Source organism: Lampetra planeri, chromosome 39, assembly GCF_965212315.1.
Source record: "Lampetra planeri chromosome 39, kcLamPlan1.2.h2, whole genome shotgun sequence".
In the NCBI taxonomy this organism is placed as follows: domain Eukaryota; kingdom Metazoa; phylum Chordata; class Hyperoartia; order Petromyzontiformes; family Petromyzontidae; genus Lampetra; species Lampetra planeri.
Genome location: NC_136145.1, coordinates 1,816,499 through 1,840,019, shown reverse-complemented (window position 1 = coordinate 1,840,019; position 23,521 = coordinate 1,816,499). Strand labels below are relative to the sequence as shown.

The window sequence follows — 23,521 nt, the reverse complement described above, 5'->3', positions numbered from 1 at the left end:
GCAGGTACAGATGCATTTGAGCTGTTGTGGTACAAACGTAGTTTAAGTTATTACAACTGTGGTCGTCTTTCTAGATTTGAAGCTTTCGTGACTGCAATGATTCATATTCTTAGTTTTTTTCTGTAAAGTCATGTAGGTAAAAACATTAAAAAGTAAAATAAAATAAAAATAAAAATCACGACGTTTTGGAGGCAACACAAGCTTCCGTCTTCAGGTGGTACCGTCACAGCCACGACAGCTGTATCAAGTAAATATTTACTTGATACAACTGTCGTGGCTGTGCCTCCGAAACGTCGTGATTTTTATTTTTATTTTATTTTACTTTTTAATGTTTTTACCTACGTGACTTTACCGAAAAAACCTAAGAATATGTGGTCGTCTTCTTGGTTCTTTCGGTAAAGTCACGTAGAAGGAAAATAATAAAATAATAAAAATAAAACATAATAAAATACAATTCTCACGACGTTTCGGCCACAACGCAAGCAGCCGTCCTCAGGTGAAGAATAGGGCTGTCGGAAAGACAGCGTTCGAATGGTCGTGTTATTTGAAAGTGCTGTTTGTTGCTAGCAGCTTGACGTTTTGGACCTTTGCGCCTGTGCTCAGCAACGGTGTTTTAAAAAATGTACGACTAAGCTCCCCACACAATCAATATCGCTACGGGGAGGCCTTTATCCAGCAGTGGATTGACGAAACGGCCTATGAAGAGCGCTGTGGAACCCGGGAGTAATTGTTGCAAAGGTACACACGGGTTTACGTAACTACATTAAAACAAAGATCCACATTCAGACCCATAGACTTACATATACAAATGACCTTTACGACAAGGTAACGGCCCACTTTGTAACAGCTCATTGGGCCCGTGAGGTTTTTTTTTGTTCCCAAGTAAACCTGAATTTAATTAAGAACAGCAAAAACAGCAAGCAAAAATTCCAACGTGTCAACATAACGCAATACGATATCGTATTAGTATTGAGCGGGAAACACAATTGTTTCTCTGTTGATCGTAATTAGCTCATTGCTCTGCCTGCGGAGCGAGCCAGTGACCGGTTCGAACAGCTCATTTAAAGGGACACTGCAATATATCGATATCAGGGGCCGTCCCTTCACCTGTTTAAAGGGACAGCGCCCAATCAGCTGTCTCTCACCTGTTTAAAGGGACACCGACAAATCAGCTGTCCCTTCACCTGTTTAAAGGGACATCGCCCAATCAGCTGTCCCTTACCTGTTTAAAGGGACATCACCCAATTAGCTGTCCCTCACCTGTTTAAAGGGACATCACCCAATCAGCTGCCCCTTACCTGTTTAAAGGGACATCACCCAATCAGCTGTCCCTACACCTGTTTAAAGGGACATCGCCCAATCAGCTGTCCCTCACCTGTTTAAAGGGACACTGCAATGATGTCAGCGACCACACCCGAACCGACCATCGTGTAGTAGGCGTGGCCAGATCGAGATAGGCCACGCCCATCAGCACGTGTGGGCGTGTCTTGGTCTAGTCTAGCCCCGCCCTCGTTATCAAACATGCCCATTGGTGGGCGTACGCAAAGGTGATTGGCACCGCCCCTCGAGTGGGCGTGGTCTCAGTGGACCCGGAAGTGGCCGCCTTAAAGCGGCGTGGCGGCGCCCGCTCCGCCGCTGTTTACGGGCGCGCCGTTTCGGAGTCTTTTTTTTGTAAAATTTTAATTTTTACAATTAAATATTTTGTACGTTTTAACACCCCCCCCTCTCCCCTTTTTGTACTTGTAATATACAGCGCATTGCAGGCACTGGACGCACAGACGCAAGCGCGGTTCGTAATTGCATTAACACGTTATACCACTCTTCTCGTTCACACACGCCGGGATAGGCACACAGACAAAGATTACCCGTATAGCCTGCTATAGATAGCTGCAGTCGAAGGGGAGGGCAAGTGCTGTTATAGCGTGCACCAACTCAGACCGGCACACACTGCACGCGTATGCGCGCGTCGCGATTAGCCGCTGCGCTTCGTGCTAAAAGCACGCGGCTGCGGTAGGGTTACAAGCCCTGCCAGCTCCTAGCCCGGAGCGTGGCTGGCTTGCTGGCTGGTGGTGGTGGTGTGTGTCGGCGGCAATGGTGCTGGGCAAGGTTCGCTCCCTGCGCGTCGCCTTCGACTGCGAGCCGGGCCAGGCACCCGTGTTCTCTGGCGGCGACGTGGTGGCGGGCCGCGTGTTGCTGGAGGCGGCGGGGGAGCTGCGGCTCCGTTCGCTCGTGCTGCAGGCCCGCGGACACGCCAAGGTGCACTGGACCGAGTCTCGCAACGCGGGCTCCAACACGGCCTACACGCAGAACTACAGCGACGAGGTGGACTTCTTCAGCCACAGGGACGCCATCATCGAGCCCGATACCGGTGAGTGACGAGGTTGGTTTGGTGGTAGTTGTTGGTTTAGGGGGGCTTGTGGTTTTGTTTTATTTTGACACGGATGAACCCCCATTGGGGAAAAAAATCCCCAGTTGTCGATGGGGGGATTTGGGTCGCACCGTAGAAACGTGGTTACAGCGGGGGGGGGGGGCGGGGGTAAAACCCGTGAAAAAAAACAACCAAAAGCTTCTGTGCGTTCCGAACGGCAAGGTCGTGCGTCAACATCCTGATACAATCGGAACAAATAATACGACGAGGCTGGTGGAACTAATGACACGCAGAACGTATTGGGTGCACAACAGCAAGCGAGGTAGGGTAGTGGTGGGTTGAGGAGTCTAGTTAATGGGAGGACTTTGAAGAGGGGGGGAAACACTCAGGGATGTGGTTAAGCCTCGAGGTGGTGAGGACTCGAGGCGTGGTGAGGTTCACGGTGATGGTGACCTCTCTAAGGAGTTGTTGCCAGTCACCGCTGGTCAGAACTCCGCGATGTTGAGATACACGCTTGTGATGTGAATCTTTATACTCGAGGAATCCGATAAGCTGTAGAGCGCTCGTTGTTTTTCACACATGTCCAGTGGTTAGTTACGCTCGTGGTGGCGAATAAACTTGCCGTGGGTGATACCGGTCCTCTATGCGAACATCCCCTCGTGTTGCTGCGGTCCGTGGTCCCGTTGTGCACCTTCCCTGAGGCCCCCTTTTGTGCCTCGGCAGCTGGGTTTGGGCAGGGCGAGAGAGTGGAGGGATGGGGGGTGGTGGGAGGTTGACACCGGGAAACCCTCCCCCGCTTTGCTGGTGTGGTTGAGGCTTTTAAGCAGGGAGTGTGCGAGGCTTATTTAGGCCACACAACAACCGCATGGAGTTTGGTCCGGCGTTGAAGCCCCCCTTCCCACCCCCATTGTTGCTCGTCTGCTGTGCATCTGTTTCCAATGGCCACTTCTCTCGGCTTAACCCAACGTGTCTCAGTTATGGCAAAGCAAAGTGGCACATTTTTTCTGGACCAGTCACCAACCTTGTGCATGAAAAAATAAAGAATCTCGTAAACAACTGTCCGCCCAGCTGCTATTTTCCTGGAAACATTTCCACGAACTCGCTCTGCATCTCCTGAAGCTCTTGAGTGTTGCCTGTTCCTCCATGCGGCAGTCACCCTCTGCAGTTGTGGGATCATTGCCCTTTAATATACAGGAAATGTATAAATAATGACTTTAAAAAAAACATCCATGGTTCACAAAATCTTTAACAAAATACGTGCACTGCATAGTCGCTTCCCTGTTTATTTGTGTGCACTGCATGACCGGGCCTAAGAATAATGTTTGTACATGTGCCCAACAAGCCATAATCCCTGCTGGTGCGAAAATTAAAGACAATAGATTTGCAGCTGTTATCAGAAATATGAGCGGCTTTAATACTGACAATTCAGACTTGGCATTCTTAAAATTGATACCATGGTATTTCTGGTTTCATTCTTTTTTTGCTATCCAGTGCCATATTTTCCCAGCCAAGTTTTCTTGTTTTGATTCCTAGCGAAATGATAGCAATGCGTTGTTTACCAATTCAGGCATGCCAGAGCGTACGCATGCCAACGCAACGCACGGGAGTTCACACAACAATTGCATTGCCTCATCCAATCGCATCGCTGCGTCGCCGAACCTCGAGTTGCACACATTGCAATGCAAAGACAAATACAGAGATTCCCCGTATAGCCTTAGCAGACTGTTGGGGCAAGTGTTGTTAGCGAGCACCTATGAAGGACGGAACGGCACACGAGAGGGGGTGGGTGGCCAGCATCACACCCGGCCGCCTTTGTCTCCCCAGTGGCGATGTTTACACCTCACCAGGTACTCATTTGAGGCTGAGTCGACCTAGGGCTTAGATATAATCGTCACTGGTGTTGGCCGTGAGCGGGTATCGAACTCTGGTCGCCGAGTTCGTAGCGTAGCGCTTACAGCTACACCACCGCTCCCGCATACACACACGTGGTGTCATATTTACGGTAATATTTTTCTGCCATCTGTTCTTCCAAACTGTTTAAACAAAGCTCACCCCTCCTACCCCACTTGTGTAACAAGGACTGCGATGGGTGTTCACGAATTGTTTGGCCTTGCAAAGTCAACAAGGACATCCATCACATGGCAAGAGTTGCATGCCCCTTGCTATTGGGTTGTACACAAGGCGGGGATGATAACATTGCTTTCGAACACCCTTGGAACCCGTGGGCAGAAACACCAGAAAATAAAGGCAAGTCAAACGCGGACTTTTTGAGGTCACACTCGAAGCAAAACTGTGGTGGGAGGCGCTGCATTTCTTTTTGTTCGGATTGTTTTTTGCAGTCTGCGTTAGCAACGTGTTCTGTGCGGTATTGAGTAAGCCACTCTTAATGTTAGCAGCAATTCCGCATTGGTGTCCGGAAGTAGTAGATGCATGACTGATGTAATTGCGTTCTTGCCTGCAGTTGCAGGTGTGTCCTGTAAGTGCATTAAATATAAAACGTGCTGGGTGCATCATCTACCCTGGTGATCTCACTCGGGCATCCCATGGCACCTGGGTCTGCTCCGTGACCTCCAGTCAGCGAGCCCCTTTTGACACTTCACGTGGCCTCAAAGTGGACTTCACGTGGTGGCGGATGGCGGGTGTTGTTATTGCGGTAAATAAGTTGCGTCGTGTTGCTTAGGAGAAAGGGGGAAAGTTTGACTCCTAACAATTATCACTTGAACCATACAAAGCCTTCCTGAACTGAGTGTTCCACGACCGATCTAAACCTTTAAAATAAAGGCCACGTTTGCTAACGATTCAGCCCCAGATACACGGTAATTATACATCTAAACACAAATAGTTTTTACGTGGTAACTACCCATCCTCTCTCTATCTTACATATTAATCTTACGCCGTGCCAAATGCCATTGCAATTCCCAATTCGGCTGGAACTTTGAACTGCAGGTTTGTTGTTATTTAGGGGAGGTCAACATTGCAAAAAATAACTTTAAAGCCCATCGGATTTCTCCAGCAATATTCTGATTCTGGCTGCTCAGCCCAAATATCACTTCGTTGTTGTCGCTAATGCATTGCTTTAAAAATACCTCTGACCGGGGGGTTGGCATTTTAAAAAGTTATCAGACAGCACTGTGGGGATACGTGGCGTGGTTGGTGGTGGATTATTTCTGCATTCTGCATCTGCGAAAGGGAAAACCACCACATTGCCATAGCGATGGCATTCTAATTGCGTGGCTGTGAGATGTTTTTTTGTTTCGTTGTTGAAGCTATGGCTGCGTGTGGTGTGAGGGTACACGTTAATGAGTACATGGTGCATTGGTGTGTAAACATCGCCACTGGGGAGACAAAGGCGGCCGGGTTGTGGCACTGGCCACATCCCACCCCCCTCTGTGTGGCGTGCCGGCCTTAATAGGTGCTCGCTAACATCAGTTCAGGCTATAGGGGGAGGTGGATCTTTGTTTGTACACGATGGCAAACTCGCCTCTGTGCGTAACATGTGTGTAACATGTGTATGTATTTGGGGGGGGGGGCGAGTTCGATTCCCGCTCACGGCCAACACCAGCGACGACGATCTGAACCGGTCCTGGGGCCGTCTCCCCCTAGGTAGACTCGGCCCCAAATGAATATTACCCCGTGCGATGTGCACGGTAAACATCGGCCACTCGGAAGACAAAGGCGGCCGCGCGTGGTTTTCTGCCCAACCCGCCCTTTAATAGGCACGACTCGCTTCTTAAGCACTTGCCCCACTAGTCCGCCGAGGCTGCACGGGGGATCTTTGCCTTTAGTTTGTGTGTGTGGGTTTGAGTCTGCCACGGAGCAGCTCAATCCTGTTCAAACCAGTCTCTGTTGCTGGGGCCCGCTGTGTGAGATAGCGCCCGCCCATTGGTCGGCCGCCTCGTCACGTGGCCGCCGAGCGAGTGCGGACAAACAAGTGGAGGCGGCGTGGAGGGGAGGGGGGACTGCTGTGGTTGTTGGTGGTGGTGGCGTTGTTGGTGGGGGTGGTGGTGACGGTGTTGGTGGTGGTGGCGGCGTTGTTGGTGGTTGCGGTGGCGGCGTTGTTGGTGGTTGCGGTGGTGGCGTTTTTGGTGGTTGCGGTGGTGGCGTTTTTGGTGGTTGCGGTGGTGGCGTTTTTGGTGGTTGCGGTGGTGGCGTTTTTGGTGGTTGCGGTGGTGGCGTTTTTGGTGGTTGCGGTGGTGGCGTTTTTGGTGGTTGCGGTGGTGGCGTTTTTGGTGGTTGCGGTGGTGGTGGCGGCGTTGTTGGTGGTGGCGGCGTTGTTGGTGGTGGTGGCGTTGTTGGTGGTGGCGGCATTGCACGCACATCGGGCAGCACACCGGGCCCAGATTAGCGCCGTTGTTGGAAGTTCTTTATTATGGCTGCAAATAGGAAATGGCACGTGTGTGCGTGTGTGCGGCTGGGCTGTTGTCTGTCGGGTGTGGTGCTGGCCACGAAGACGAAGATCCCATAGCCCTGTAACAGACTGTAGGGGAAAGTGCTGTTAGCGAGCACCTATTAAGGCCGGAACTGTCCACGAGCAGGGTGGGTAGCCAGCGCCACGCCCGGCCGCCTTTGTCTCCCCAGTGGCGATGTTTTCACACAATCGCCCCGGCTACTCATTCGAGGCCGAGTCGAACTAGGGGAGGCCCAGGACCGGTTCAGATAATCGGCACCTGGTGTTGGCCCACCCCTAGATCGACTCGGTCTAAAATGAGTACCTGGAGCGTTGTGTAATCATTGCCCTTATTGAGACAAAGGCAGTCGGGCGTGGTGCTGCCCCCCCCCACCACCAACTCGTGTGCTCTTCCGGCCTTAATAGGTGCTCGCGAACAGCACTTGCCCCACAAGTTTGTTGTATGGAGGGTCTTTGTGCGCTCCCTCCCCACACTCCCACTGCACAATTTAACGTACACAATGTGGTCGGCCACGTTTCATTCACGGCATGTGTGTGTGTGCCGTGGTGGGTGCAAGGCCCAGATGGCTGCTGCTTGCACAATACAGGAATAACAACACTGATGGAGTTTCGATTTAAAGCTTTCGTGACTGCAGGGATTCATCTTCTTGGTTCTTTCGGTAAAGTCACGTAGAAGGGAAATAATAAAATAAAACATAAAATAATTCTCACGAAGTTTCGGCCACAACGCAAGCAGCCGTCCTCAGGTGAAGAACAGGTCTGTCGGAAAGACAGCGTCCGACAGCCCTGTTCTTCACCTGAGGACGGATGCTTGCGTTGTGGCCGGATGCTTGCGTTGTGGCCGAAACGTCGTGACAATTGTATTTTATTATGTTTTATTTTTATTATTTCCCTTCTACATGACTTTACCGAAAGAACCAAGAAGATAAATACTGATGGAGCTCTGATATTGGTCTGGTTTGTTGTGAGCCTGAAATCTCCACTCCTGGGAAAATGCCCCTGCTCCGTTCAAAAGTCATCCTTTTCCTTCGTAAATGTCCACCAGTTGTCTCAGAATTCGTTGATTTCATCTGGCCCGATTTTAGAAAAAGTTGTACAATAATAACAAATCAGTTTCAATTGTTGGTGCTTCACAAATATTTGGTGGGGGGGATGTTGGTTGGAAGGTCTTGGTTGGAAGGTCTTGCTTGCCTGCCTGCCTTGGTGGCCATTCCACAGTGCCAAGCATCAGCCTTGACCTGCTGCGTCCTGTCGGAGGGAACTCCCCAAGTTGCAACCCCGGGTCTAATGCCTCATTTTTAAATGGCAGTGTTGTTAGTGAGCTTAACGATTCCAACACCATGTGCTCTACTTCCAAGGCTCCTGTGCCGAAGACGTATTGTCCCGATGCCGGGTTCCCAGTTGGTTAAAGGTATAAAAAACAAATGTGTTAATTAATCTGTTCAAGGTACGCATGTGTATAATGACCGAGGTTAAGGACATTCTTAGATGGCATAATTAATGGAGTTGCACTGTAACGCGTGGCTTGTATTCGACACCCCCCCCACCCCAACAGCTGTGAGATTATTCTCACGTGTGATTTAATGTGTGGTGGTGCAAAGCATTGATGCCAGACTTGCGTTAGACCGGCGCAACTTCCACTGTCGAAATGAAGACACCAATTTGCAGGGGTGGCTATAACGAGGCCTACCACGTGACACATTCCACTTGCAATTGTCGTATTCCAGTACCGATTACCACACTGATGTAAAACAAGGTTTTTTTTCTGTGTAGATGATTGCATTGTGCTCCATCTTGGGATTGCTGCTGCTTGTTGGAGGCCTTCATCTCGCAGTGGATTGCTATTTGATGATAATAAACTAAACTCTAGTTTTACGAGGTAAGGCCCACTGAACTATGTAGCTCGTTTACAGAAGCGACCTGGCTTTCACAAATGATAGCCCAATGAGCAGTGGCTTATCTCGTGGAAATTCATAGCAGCCAAAATACTCAACGCATGTGTAGTAATTACTCAGGAGGCTTGACGACGGGATCGGAGGCACACTTATTTATTAACACAACTTGTATACAGTTAGCGAGTATACACAGGACCTAAGGGGTAACGTCCCCTTACTCGGCTAACAGGGAGACACAACATCTAAGCCCCGCTAACCTAAGCCCAAGTCCTCCACTAGGGAGCTAGGGGAGGCTACCTGTCCCAGCCCTGGTCAAGCTGGGATCCGACCTCCTGAGTTCCCAGACCTGCTCGTCAGTCTGGGCTCTCGGGGCCACGCCACCGGCTTGCCCTGGTCGGCCCTGATAAGGACAGCGAGCCAGGGGAGCTCCGGGGCCTATGCTAGCTGGTCTTCCGTCTTCGCTGGTTAAAGCTGATACCTCGACCTCGAGCCCTCCGGCTCACCCCCTCTTATAGTCCGCGGCCCCCCCGGGAGGGGCCCGTGGGGGATGCAGGTGCGGACGTCGGTGTGGCCACCTCCTATGTGTACGGCCCTAACCACGCCCCTTGTGTTTGTTTACCATCCGCTCCCATACACAATTACACCTCTACACATGTTTATAAAATGTGGAGGGGAAAAATCCACGGGGAGAACCTGCAAACTCCTAAATATACAGCAGGCGTCAAGGTTAGGATCGAACCCACGCCCTCCTGTATATACCAGCGAGATAGTTAACATCTCACCACCACGGCACCCTGATGTTTATCAGTGAGCGAAAGATAAATTGCATCAAACGTCTAATCATGCACCTGTTCACAGGTGTGTGTTCCACAACTTGCCTGCTATTAATTCTGCTGAGCACAAATATTAACACCACTCGCAGATCGCTCAGCTTCTCAGCTGGTGACCGTCCAAGTTCAAGTTTTTTTTAAGCTCGAGGCCAAGGCTATGCTGAACCCTTGCCCTCGCTGACGAAGCGTACAGTTCCTGCACTCTTGTAAAATTAACACATGAGCAACACGCGCTAATTCTGCCGTCGGTGCAGCGTCCCCACCCCGCTTGTGTTGTGCGGCACGAATGCTTAATTTGTTAGTGTTTGCAGTTCACCTTGACTTGTGTGGGTTTTTTTAAATTGCCCCCGTTGGCAAACCGAGTTAAGGCCCGACTATTCGCTGAACTGACACAAGCGCATTTCCTCTGTTCTGCAAATGGCTTTACCTTTTTTATATGCCCAGGATACATTCCGTACTCGTGTAGTGCAATGCGATTTGCATCGAACGGCGATGCTCTCCCGCTTTCAATCTTGTCATTTTTGTTGTTGTTGCTTGTTCCGCTCTTGCGCATCGCAGTTTAGCCATTAATCGAAAGCCGCCACCATAAATTACCCGTAAGATACAAACCATTATGGCAAGTGCAGCAGGGGGGGCGGTAATTTTGTCTCCTTTTGGAACAGGATAAATATTAACGACGGTCAGGCACCTAACAAAGAGTTGGCTTTTTACAGAATGACAGAAAAGTGTTTTTTTTTACATTTCATGCTCCGCAAATGCCCGAAGCAAATCTGTGCCGTTACTGCCGCTGCTGCTCTTCTGCCGAGTGCCAATGCAGAGGGTGCGGCGGTGGCGTCACCGCATGGCATTACGCGCACGCTCCTATGCAGGCAATTCCTTGGCTGTGTTGGAAAACCGCTTCGGACCGGTTACGACCGCTCTGTTCCACATCCAGCCGGCTAACAACACAAAAAAAGGGAGCAACGGCTTCCATCAATAACCACCGCTCCCGCTCGGCTGAACGTTTTCTCCCAAATGCTCGCGATCGACCGAATTTTCTCCCCAATTTTTTTGTCACGCGACGAATCCCAACTATCGGCAGTTGCCCAATGGCTCACGACGACTCGGACAAACACGTGAAGTCATCGCCACGGAATATTGCGAAAGGGGCACGGTTGTTTCTATTGTCTGCGTGGAAAACCGATATGCGCGAACAGAAGCGGAACATATTAGGCAATTATCCATGGATATTTTTAAACGGCAATGTGATTATTGTCCATTACCATCCGCGTGAGCGCAGCGTTGTGCTGCAACACGAGGCAGCAGTGTGGAATGAGAAGGGGCAAATTTGACATGTTATTGATGATGTATTTGTAATACATATTGGTAGCGCAACTTATCAAACCTTGGTATGGTCTAGCATCACCCCCCCCCACTCCTGTCTACCAAGCATTATAAATGGATACATCCAAGCTAGTCAATCCGCATATTGCATTTGGTGGGGTAAAAAACGAGTGGGCGTTCCACCCTGGCTGGGCGTCTGACCAGATGTTCTGACCAGATGGTCTGACCAGCATGGAAGATTACACCAAATACTCTCTCAAAGGGATTGTCTAGACCTCCCTTTTTAGTAGAGGCTCTTCAGACAACAGTGGCATGTGCAAGTGATTGCAGGGCTGCACCTTGGCATTTTTTTCCAAGGTTAAAATTTAGTTTTTTCATGCAGTGATTTGTCTCATGTTATGTCGAGACTTTCGTGGAGTGGCAAGAGTTTGATTTGTGGTTCGACGAGTCTGCTGCCTTGTATCACAGTGACTATTTAGCATGTGGCTTGGTGGTCAGCCAAATCATCTTGTGATGTGCAAAGCCACTCATTGCACTATTTGCAGCCAAATATTCGGCCACACCTTTAGAGAAGTGACTCAGTGTAACCGGTATTGGCCAAGCATCCCAATGCTGAAAACTTACCTGCAAAAATTCCTCAATTTGGGATTAGCAGAGCAACCATTGGACCCGACCACAAATACATGTCAGAACCCTTCTGAAAATATTGGGACTCGGTAAGGCTTGCCCGGTTAAACAAGTGGAATAATAGCAATAAAATGTCATAGCTCAAATGCAGAACAACTAAGGGTTTTGGATTTATTTTTTCAATGCCATGAAATTGGGTGATATTTTGATTCTTCAAAAGCTCCGTATTTATGAAATCATTTGGAGGGAAAGGCTTTGCAATACGATAACACGCGAGCACTTAGACTCAGCCTGCACATCCATGCCGTAGTGAACAACAACCTTTATTTAGAGAGCGTCTGCGAGCAAAGGCATCTCGAGAGGCTTTACAAAACCGAAAAGGACACTTCGTTAAGGAGGGTATAAGGCGTTGTTTGGATTGTGTCGGGACGGAAACGGAGGGAGAGGAGAGTGAGATAACAACACTGCGGCACTTTCTGTAGGTGGGGGACAGGGGGATGAGTGGTGGGGGGGTGCTGCCAGGGCCCAGCACCAACAACAGCAAGTCCCAGGGACAGCCGGGGTAGCACCAGTGAGTCCGTTGTAGCTTTTGTGGGCCAAAGGCCCATCACCAGTGGGTCCGAGGGCATCTTTTGGGGGGAGGAGGGGGACATTTAACCACCGAGTCTCTACATGCTTACACAAACTGGATCCCGTACATCCTTGCATACCATCTAGACCACTGCCGTGCTCGCAATGCCCAGCGGCTTGCGTGTGGGTTTGCGAATGCCATCGATCACATTGGGATCTCCCTCCATTGCGGGAGAACAGTCGTGTGCAAGTCTTCCTTGACGTTGGGAGTGGTTGTTTCAGAGCTTCTAACCTCGTTGCGTTTCTTTCTTTCTTGGCAGAAACGGCGGTGGAAAACCGTGAAGAAGCAACCACCGTCTTGCAGGCTGGAAAACACGAGTTTGCCTTCAGCTTCCAGCTGCCTCAGGGGTACGTTAACTGTCCCGTCTTGACGACTGCCGAGTAACATCTCCCAGAACTTGGCGCCACTGTGGCAAGATGTTAACTCCCTACAGGATGTCGTGGATTCGATCCCGACCTTGACGGCTGTATATTTGGAGTTTGCGTGTTCTCCCCATGGTCTTGTGGATTTCTCTCAGGGTCCTCCAGTTTCTCCCCACATTTAGAATCGATATGCCTTCAGACTATTTGGCTGCAATAGTGGGCCTTAACTGGTAAAATAAAAATATAGTTCACTATTTTGGGTATCCAGCCGATGTGGTGTACCGTTGCTACGAATGACTTCCTGTGGTGGTGAAGACTTGATCGGCAGTTTATCTGTTCATCTCGAGGCTGGTGGGTGAGCCGGTGAGAACAGCTGCAAAACTTGTAACCTGGTGATGGTCTGAGATTCTGCTGCTGATCATAGCAGGCAGCAGTGTGACTATGTGGTGCATGTGTTGGAAATCACATTTATTTACTCTGGAGGAATCTGATGAGCTATAAAGCTTTTTCACATATGTCCAGGTCGTATAAATGCATTGCGATTAGTATGGTTGGCTACGTACGGTGCGGAAGGAATTCTCAACGTACATCGAGATTTGTACACTCAAAGGCTCATAGACTCTCAAAAATTTATCTATTCACAACTTACTTTGTACGGCATTGAGTTGGTCAGGAGTTTCCGTTCAATTCTCTTGTCGGTGAGTTGAGCCGGTTGATGCCATCGGGCATTAGTGGCCTTGTGGTGAATGTCTGAGATGCTGCCGGCAAACTAATTGAAGCGGCCAGCGGTAGCATGCGATTTGGTGGCCACTGTCAGACTGCGCTATTTTTATGGCACCGGATCATTCGACCTTGTGTTTTTATTCTTATATAATTTTTTTAGTGATTTAAATGTTTCGTACAGTGTTATCCATGTCATGTTTGTTACACATTGGGATTATCCAGCTCTTGTTTAACCTTAACATGTTAAATGGAGGGTCCAACTTTTAAAAAGAGGCTCATGTTTTCATAAAGGACTCAAGGCTAATGATAGTTTACAGGGGTTTTTTTTTATATCCCCTGCCAGATAGACAAAGGCCTCCACACCATGTTGGTAGTGGGAGTTGTTTTATCATATTCTTTGGTTCTTTGAAGAACCAAAGAGTGGAAATCAAATCAAGATTGTTTGAACATATTTTACCTTTTCCTGTCAGTGTGGGGGTTGGTGAAGGGAGGCCCTCTGGACCAGTTCAAACGCCACTCGCGAATTATATTAGCAGTTGCCCTGAATAAAAAACTTATGTTGCTGGGTTTCAAGTGCAGTACATGGACCACCACTGCTACTACTTATGAATATCAACCTCCCTGTATATGACAGTAGTTTTGGTACTTCTGAAGAGAGGTGCATACAGGATTTGTTCTGAGTTAAAAAAAAAACCCATGAGAAAAAGTTTGGAAATAGGTGGTTTAATCTGAGGTGTGAGTCACTCAATTAGTCTTTGAACGCAGAGGGTTACTGAAGAAACAAATCAACATTAAATTTCTGAAGTCATCGCCCCCCGCATGCACCAGTGTGACTCAACGCACTCCACCCACCCTTAGTCACTTTTGTGCGCGCGCTTGCCAAACGTGAAGCTAATGAGACGCTAATGTTTCGCTCTCTGCCCGTCATGTTCTGCTGCGCACGCAGACCTCTTGCTACCTCCTTCGAAGGCAAATACGGATTTGTCCGCTACTGGGTCAAAGTGGAACTTCACCGCCCGTGGACCCTCGTGCAGAAAGCCAAGTCGGAGTTCACGGTCATCGAGCAGGTCGACATCAACACTCCAGACCTGCTGGTGAGTCGCTCTCCGTGGCTGCCTCCTACCAAATCGGTGCTCCCTTCTATTTTCTCACGCGGTTCAACTCTCGATTGTCTCCTCCCCCTCACCGTGTGCAGACTCCCCTGGCTTTTATACTGCTGGGGGGGGGGGGGTTGCGTGTTGACCGCGAACACGTGCCATCTACGTCGCAGTCGACATCGGGAGATCCGCTGACGTCGTTATTCGAGAATAGCATGAGCAGCATGGTGACCAGCGTCTAGTTTCCAATTTTTTAAAATCGCCCTGCAAATTACTTAATTGGATGAAAACCCAAATTGCCGTGTCGCCCCCGTCGCTATATCTCAGTGAAACATACGCATGTTGACCTTCCTTCGCTCCGCCGTACAAAGCCCCAACCGTGCTAATCGGAGGTGCTGGGGAAGGACAACAAACTAAATGCAAGAAGCGGTTGGAAAGAAATTAGTGCTTCAGTCTAGATTTCAAAGCGCATATCTCCAGTGGCTTCCTAACAGTGGAAGGAAGCGCATTCCAGACGGCCGCAGAAGCTGCTTGTGAAAGCACGCGATGCGGTGACTTTCGGTCACTTCCTTGTCACTCCTAGCTACCACCGTTCTAGTTAGCACTTCCGATGTTAACACTGTTGGCTTGTGCTGTCAGGATGAACCACTTGCTATATAATTATTATTGCTGCTACTGTCCACGCTGCTTATTGACCATGCTTCTTACGAAAATAGGAAAATATAAATACGAAATGTAATTCCACACTCGTTGGCGCCTTCTATCGCACGCGTGCCCTGCAACGTTAGCTGCCCCTCACTCGTAACGCGTGCCCAATTTTACCTTAAGACTGACGACACATTCAAAGACTTCACGTAGGTAAACGATAAATAGCTTTTTTTATCGCTCAATTCGTATCTGTGGTGTGTATTCTTTTTATCTGAGCCACCCCTCCCCACCCCTCTCCCACCATTGCCACGGTCAATCGAGAGTTGATCGTACAAATATTACTTCGTGTGTTTCTGCCGTATTGACTTTTGCTTTTTGTTTTATTGCGCAAGAGAAAAAGGAATGTTTTTTGGAATGGAAATAATGTCAAGAAAGTTGCGACTGCAGACGGCGACCCTCTTTGCTGCGATCGAAACGTCTTGTTGATTTTAAGATATACAGGGTGACCCATTCATAGATACCCCGCTAGAATAATATGGGAAAATGAGAGAATACAAAAGGTAACTTTGCAATGATAATTGGTTTTTTACCCTTTTTTTCTGGCAACAAAACTGACACCTTTTTTACAAGGAGTCATGTTTGCATAGACCACAATACCTGCAGTCGTAATGCAAAAAAAGTGTCAGTTTTGTTGCCAGATAAAAAGGGTAAAAAAAACTATTATATTTTTCTACTGGCAAATGAGGTTCCAGTGGTGTAACTTTGCAATGTCTGTAATCAATCTTCATAGACTCTTATATTCTTTCAAACTCTCCCCTGTGAGATATGGAGCCATAGCTTTCACAATATTTGGTCGCCAGTTGTGAAGACCGAGCGGGGCCATTGGAGTCCAGCGGGGTATCTGTACATGGCTCGTCCTGTGCATTCAGCTGTGCCCCCAACTTGTTGTCATGGAGTTCATATTCTCCCAGCTGTGCCGCGGTCTCGAGATGTTATCTCCCTCGCCTGGTATGCAGGACATCGTGGGTTCGATCCCGAACCTGACGACGCCTGTTTATTTGGAGTTTGCATGTTCTCTCTCCCTGTGGTCGCGTGGATTTTTCTCCTGGTCCTCCATTTTTTCCCCTCCACATTTAGAAACATGTGTTTTTTAGAGTTTGGCTGCTATAAAGTTCCACTTTTATGCATGTTGAACTTCTTTCGCACGGTACATAGCCAACCGTACTAATCGGAGTTGCGGAGAAAGGACGACAAACTGAACACACAAAAAGGCAGTTGGAAAGAAATGTGTTTTTTCAATCCGAGCTTTAATTTGTAGTCAGGTCACTTCTGAAAAAGAGCTATGTAGCTCAGTAGGCCTTACCTGGTCACATAAAAAATAGTTGAGAGCGGTGTCCGTGGACGAGCAGAAAGCGGCAACCGCAACGACCCGCCTTGTCCGACCCACGGAGCGGTCATCGGTGCAGTTTTGTTCCCTTGACTTAAAAAAATATATATTTACCCTCTTGCGTCATCAATTGTGTCCTGTTTGGTCTCGCGCTGTGACAATGACTGGTCCCGATGGTTTTACAACGACCGGCTTTTAAAAATAAAGGGGTTTCTGGTTGCTCTTGCAGATGGCAAGGCGCTATAAACCCCCCCTTCCCTGGCTGGCGCCCTCCCCCCCTCCCCCCTCCCCGTGGCTGTGTTGTGTCTCAGTCTCCTGCGGGCGGCACCAAGGAAAAGACTCTGTGCTGCTGGCTCTGCACCTCGGGACCCATCTCGCTCTCTGCCAAAATCCAGCGCAAGGGGTACTGCCCCGGTGAGTGCCGTGTGTGGGTTTGTTCCGCCCCCCCCCCCCCCCCGGCGTTTTTGAAAGACGGGGTAGCAATCGATGAAGGTTGAATTTCCTGCCCGCCCGCCGGCACCCGAAGCGCTTCACGTTACGGACAGCGGATATTAGAAAAGAAGGAAGCGACGCAGATGGTCCTCTTGTCAGCCAGAGTTCTATTGGATTTGTGAAGGTAGCATTACGCGAGCATTCCGATTAACTTTTGGGGTCGTGAAACATCCGAGGTCGGCATCACGATTCGCAGAGTTCAATCTGAAGCGGCACCACGCTCCAATCGGAGTGCTGAATCCAATTCTCCAACGTGCATGTGACGTCATGTATGTTTGTATGTTGAACATCTTTTGCGCACCATAAGTAGCCCACCGTGCTAATCGGAGGTGCGGGTAATGTGGCCTTTTTTTATAGGCTACAAAGTGACATTCTGAGCCGTTTTGACGAGAGCGGGTCCAGGTTTAATTTGGTTTCATTTTCCGGTATTTACATTATGATGTTTGTAATGTTTTCTCAGCAAGTTGGTCCACATTGAATCGAAAGGAATGTTAACCAGTGGGTTTTCAGGGCCTGCTTGCACAATGCGATGTCTACAAGGATACAATGCACAATGCAACAGGAGCCGTTGTTGTACTGTACGATGCGCCCTGCCGTCACAAACCCACATGACCTCGGTGTGGCGAGCCTCATCCAGCAGTGGATTGGCGACAAGTGCTGGACATGTATGCGATAGCTGTTTTTGTTACTTTATCCCGGTTGCTAAGCACGCTCCTCAAGGCTGAAAATGCCAAATGGCCAGGGACAAACGGTACTCGTGAAGGTATAAGAGATGAGCGTTTAAACGTGTATTGCATTGCGCAACGTTATAATAAGAACTTGGGGAGGGAATCCCAAAGCGGAGCAGTGCGAGGGAAGAGGCAACGACAATGAAGGGTGTCCTCTACAGTGAATCGGAATATTTTTGCTGGAGGAACCCGATGAGCTGTGAAGCTCTTTTCACATATGTCCAATAGAGGCAGGTCAGTCGAGTAGGTGGCAGCAGGTCGGTGTGGTGAGCGAACGCGATGGATAAGATGAAACTGGTTAGTCTCCTCTGCATGGGTGGGGGGGAATCGGCGAGCGACGGCCGTGGAAATGCGCTAACCGTGGTAGTAGCGGGCACTACCCCGCACGTACGGTGCAAAAAAGTTCCACCTCCTTGCATACGTGCACGGGGATGACTGTTTACAGTGGAGTCGTGCAGCGTCTCAACGCGGCTGCGCGCGTGCGTGCGTTTCGTTTTTTGCTTTTGCAGGCGAATCGGTGGCCATCAACGCGGAGATTGAGAACTGCTCCTCCCGCCTGGTGGTGCCCAAAGCCGCCCTCTACCAGACGCAGACCTTCTGCGCCAAGGGCAAGCAGAAGGTGGTGCGCCAGCTCGTGTCCAACCTGCGGGGTGACTCCGTGTCTCCGGGGATGGCGGAGGCGTGGAACAGCAAGCTGCTCAAAATCCCGCCCGTCTCGCCGTCCATTCTCGAGTGCACTCTCATCCGCGTCACCTACGAGCTGCTGGTGCGTCCCCCCACCCCGCAGCTTGAATGACTCCGGCGTCTGCGGCGTATTCGGGAATGCGGCTGGTGGTTTTTCTAACCGGTGGCTGACGCGCATGCTCGCGGCCAGGTGTGTGTGTGTGTGCACGTGCCTGCGTGCGAGGGGAGCGGTAGTGTAGCGGTTTGCGCACTGCGCTACAAACCCGTCGACCCGCGTTTCAAGTAGAGGTCGTTTCGTGTAACTCTATATTTTTTGTCACGTAAGCTCGAATAGACTCGTTTGTACGATGGTGAGTGTGTGGGTAGCGGTTAGTGCGCTGTGCTATAAGCGCGAGTCCCGCTCACGACCACCAACACAGTGACGATTATCTGAATCCGTCCTGGGCCTCCCTTAGGTTGACTTGGCTACAATTTGAGATCCTGTTGCGTCATGTCATGAACATCGCCACTGGAAAGGCGAGGTGTTGGCTACCCCACCCCCTTGTGTGCTGTGCCAGCCTTCGTAGGCATTCGCTAACAGCACTTGCCCCAACAGTCTGTTAAGAATTTGCATTTTTTTCCCCTGTGGTCGTGTGGATTTTTCTCCGGGTCCTCCGGTTTCCGCCCCCCCCCCCCCCCATTTTAGAATCAACATGTGTTTTAGAGTATTTGGCTGCTATAAATTTCCACTTGGTAAGCCACTACATTGAGTTACCATTTGTGACCAGGTCTCTTCTGAAAAAGTCTTGAGGCTATAACGGGAGATCTTTGTCTTGTGTCCCGATGCAGATTTACGTGGACATCCCCGGCGCGCTGCAGCTGAGCCTTAGCCTGCCGCTGGTGATCGGCACCATCCCGCTGCACGCCTTTGGCAGCCGCACCTCCAGCATCAGCAGCCAGTGCAGCCTCGACCTGCAGTGGTTGCGCCTGGCGCTGCCCGACTCGCCCGAAGGTAAAAGGGTCGCTTCGCGCGCACTGCAAGGCCGGCAGGAATGGCGCAGCCGTGCCTTGGACGTTGGCTGGAATCTCGCCATCAGTGCGTGTTGCCCTTAAGGGGTTGGGTTGCTTAAAATACAAAAATTATCGTATATTTTTTTAACCTATTTCGCACCGTACGTAGCCAACCGTGCTTATTGGAGGTGCAGGGGAAATACAACAATCTAAACACAAAAAGCAGTTATAAAGAAATGAGTTTTCAGGCCACAGGCCTGGTCACCGTGTACCTGGATTTAGAGGGGTGGGTGGCGGTGGAGGGGATTGAGAAGAGTGGGCTCGCATTCACATTCTCCTTTAGATGTCTCGTCGTTTTCGTGTTTCGCCGATTTCCTAACGAGTTTCTCTCGCCGGTGGGCAGCTTGCGCTAGAGACGGGTGAGAACCGCGTGGTCTTTCCCGCCCCCCCCCCCCCGCGCGCAGAGCCGCCACTGTACGCGGACGTGGTGAGCGAGGAGGAGCGTCAGAGGAGTCTTCCGCCGTCTCGGCCTCGGGACGAGTTCGAGGGCGCCCTCGCACGCCCCGTCTACGCCTATGTGCAGGAGTTCCGCTACCAGCCTCCGCCACTCTACTCCGAGGTGCGTCTATACTTGGGGGACCTGTTATGCACCATCCGTGGATTTTGGTGGGGGGGACAGTCTTGAAGTTGTTTTGCAGTGATAAATATTTTCCTTTTGGGCACAGCTGTAAGCACCAGATGAATGAGGCCTTGGTGTAAATTTCCCTAGAAATGTGTGCGCATACACACAGCCCACATTTTCGTTCACTTGTCCATCCGTTGTCGCTTGGTGGCTGACCAGGCTGGACGAACTTCCTTCCCGCCTCTGGCCATGGCTACGTTCTCTCTCTCTCGCGCGTCTCCTAGTCCTTTACGCCGTCAATCTACCACCCCCCTGCACACCTTGCGCCTTCCACATGGCAGCGCAAGGTAATGGGTGGTAGTTTGTCGGCCTCTATCCTTTCAATTTTCCCCAAACCGAACAAAACGAGTCCCTGTCGAACGTCGTTTCCCTTAAAACCCTCCCGACACGTCAAGCGAAATGCCTGGTGCGCTGTAAACGTGGCCACGCCACCGGCCTGATTTCTATTGACGCTCGTAGAGGGCACACGGGGGGGGGGGCGGTTAGGGGGGGTGTCAGCTAGATCCCCGGGAGAGTTCCCGGAATATTGTGTTTTCCAGACCCTCTCGGCTTGAGCACAGCCCGCATCGTGACACCAACACCCTTCTGTGTCGATTGCTTACAGCTTCATAAGTGTCTTCCCCCCCCCCTCACTGCCTTGCACTGCACATACATAATACCATGGGTGGACCTGGTACGGACAGCATTGCAGAGATTATGCCTAGCGTAGTACTACCACCGCGTAGGTTTTTAGCTGTAGTGTGTGTGTGCCACACAGCTGTCCGGGTTGGACTGCGTCTTTTGTGTTTGGCACAATGGTCCGAAGTGCTGCTTCGTGTCCTGGAAGCATCATCACGATGTTTGGGAACCAGCTCGGGCATGGATGGTCATGGTTGTGTTTGTGTGTGTTTTTTTTTATAGAACCACAGTGGTTAAACTCGATCCTCCTTTCCCGCAGCTCGATCCTCACCCATCGGAAACCAGCGAAAGGATCCCCTCGCACTGAACCTCGGAGATAACGCGACCATCCGACCCGGTGAAACCGACGGGAGGAGCTGCACCCCCCCACCTTCCCCGCGGCTCTGCAAGGTGTGCCGCGGAGAACACCGCGGCCGCCGTCGTCGCGACGAGGTTGGCGGCGACCGATTTGCGCCCACTTCCCCGCCGCCCCCTCCCCACCCCGACTGGGGTGGCCGTCGTTCTGCTGCTGCTGCTGCTACGCGGCGGACGCGGCGGCGAAGACTGCGAGACTGGAAGTACCAAAGCACAGCAAAAAAAAAACGAAAGCGAGAGACGCAGACTCGCGGAGCACTTGCGCGCCGGTACCATTCTTCTTCGGAGAGAGAGAGATAAACCTAACCACCCCCCCCTCGCTTCATAAAGAGAACGGTTTTATAGGAACACGGACGGGATTGTGTGTGCGTAGCGCTGGGACGAGGACACTTTTTGGGGGAAGGGGGTGGGGAGGGGTTTTCCCCCCACGCAAGAGTGAAGAATGGTGCTGAAGAAATAAAAAAAACGAAGCTTACTTTTAGATGTAAGTATTACTTATCTGTGGTTTACATGCTGTTGCCTCTGTTCACATGGAAAACACATTTGACGTCATTATCATCGTCACCGACCCTGCGTTGGTTTTTCTCTCATGGGCACGGCCTAGCGCTAAAGTAAAATGTTTGGTTAAAGCTTACTTTTGCCAACAAAAACACTCAGGTAATGCAGCTATGCGATTTGTTATTTCTGTTTGTATATTATTGCGAGTTCCTGTGTGCACACGCGCTTGTTCAAAGTTTTGTATTATTATTTCCCTTTTGCAACTCGTTCATATGAATTCTGCATGTTCGATCACACTAAACATGAATGTACGGTTTTTTTGGGGAACAAACTACTTAATGATTAAAAAAAAAAAGTTCACGTGGAGGGATAAAAAAAAAGCATCACAAACGTTGAGTTAAAGCAAAGAAAAACTCATTCGAAGTGAAGATTTGACGCGGGTTTAATTTTTCCATGTGACTTGGAAGGCCCATTTCATTCCATGCCCTCGGTCCGAATGTAAACCCACAGATGTTCCTTGTGCAATAATTGCTTTCGAGTGACGGGGAGTTCCGTCTTTTGAATTCCTATCCACGTCAAATACAGGGCATTTGTATCGTTTTCATGATATAACAAAATAAAAAAAACACATCGTTTGTGGAGGAAACGCTAGCCACCCTGGTTGTGTGCGCGGGCGCGTGTTTTTTTTGTGTTGGAACAGTTTTTAAACGTAGGAAGTTGCTTGTACAATTGTGAGTTGGATAACTGTAGCGATTCTCTCTTCTTTTTTTTGTACCGGAGTCTCGTGTTCACTTTATTTAGAGGCGTGTATTGGAATGCGTTCTAGAGATATTACACACCATATACAATCACTGCTTCCTCTTCCTATCGTAATCTGTATCCCCGTTCTTTTTTGACGGACATCAATCGTAGCACTTTTCTTTCGGGGCGGTGGTGGGGGGGGGTGGATCAGGGGCCGTTTGCTTCGTTTAATGTTACATTGTGAATGGGAGGGAGGGTGGGTGGCTCAGCTGCAAGGTTTTTAGAAACGAATAAAAACAAAAGTTAAGCTAAAAAGTATTTGTTGGTGTGGCGTTGCCACTCGTTGTCGCCTGCATGCTGCGTGCCGTGCCGGCAGCTGGTCGGGCCCCCCTCCGCTGGAACACTCCAGCCAGCCGTGTTGCGTTACTTCCCCCCCCCCGACCCCCTCCCGCTGTTACGAGCGACACGCAAGTCTCCCGGTCTCTTGTGTTGGTTGGAAACCCCTTTTACGATGCGGTTTGCGCCTCCCCTTTGCCAAATAAATCAAAGCAAAATGAACTCTTGTGTTTATTCCGCTTGTTCCCATGCACTCTTGGCCACGTATGTGTGTGTACGTGGAATGGTCTTGCTTTAGTCGTGGGGAACGTGAAATTTGTAAGCGTTCCCTGTGAGGTTTTTGTTTTAAGAGACCCGCTTCCTATCCCGGCATTTGAATGCGCAGCAGATCTTTGCATCTGCCTGCTCCTCACTAATTGACAGTAAAAAAAAGAAAAATCCTCGGCCATGGTCTACCCACTGCTGGACGAAGGCTCACCACAAACTGCTATAACCGTGTGGCTCCTGCACGAGCTGTGTTTTAATGGCTCCATCTCCACATTAGACGTGCCTCGGGACTGTTTCCTCCTCTTGGCTGCCGCTCTGTTGGTCTCCCGCCGTCCCTTCTTAGCGACGTGTCCAGCGGGAGTCCACTTTTACTTAAGTCCACAATTACATCTCGGCATGTTAAGTGATCCGTGTCCTTATGTCTCTGTGTAATGTGGTGACGTTTGCTCTCATACCCCCCCCCCACCGCCCAAGGGTAATGCAGCCGGCGCAAAGGTAAATATTAATGATAACAGCGATAGCGTGCCAAGTTGAACATCGAGATATGGAGGGTAAACAATACTCAAAATTTCACTCGAGCGGGAAAATTCTGCCAAGCCTGCGTCATCGGAACAACCCGAGGAGCAACAGAACAGCGAGGCTTGCACCCCCTCCCCCCCACTCCTTAGAGATGGGGGGTTGAGAAAACTGGTGGCTTTGGGCAAGTCCATGACCCGAGAATGAATGATGGCCAGTGGGTTGTCGAGTGAACAGGGCAGCTAAAGGAGAGAGA

At 50.1% G+C, this 23,521-nt stretch overlaps 1 protein-coding gene across 3 annotated transcripts; it reads left to right on the top strand.

The window, feature by feature from the left end:
• Positions 1-1,634: 1,634 nt before the first annotated feature.
• On the top strand, positions 1,635-21,706 carry LOC144731479 (arrestin domain-containing protein 3-like). 3 transcript variants are annotated; one of them, XM_078612545.1, is made up of 8 exons: positions 1,635-2,368; positions 12,342-12,429; positions 14,114-14,261; positions 16,611-16,713; positions 18,029-18,285; positions 19,032-19,194; positions 19,658-19,812; positions 20,813-21,706. In XM_078612545.1, exons 1-8 carry the CDS (start codon positions 2,092-2,094, stop codon positions 20,858-20,860), a joined length of 1,239 nt encoding a protein of 412 aa, XP_078468671.1. In that variant the 5' UTR covers positions 1,635-2,091; the 3' UTR covers positions 20,861-21,706. The 3 variants fall into 3 exon arrangements, with proteins under 3 accessions (XP_078468671.1, XP_078468673.1, XP_078468674.1); XM_078612547.1 differs by having other exon boundaries at positions 20,776-21,135; XM_078612548.1 differs by lacking the exon at positions 1,635-2,368 and adding an exon at positions 7,991-8,187.
• The last annotated feature ends 1,815 nt before the right edge of the window (positions 21,707-23,521 follow it).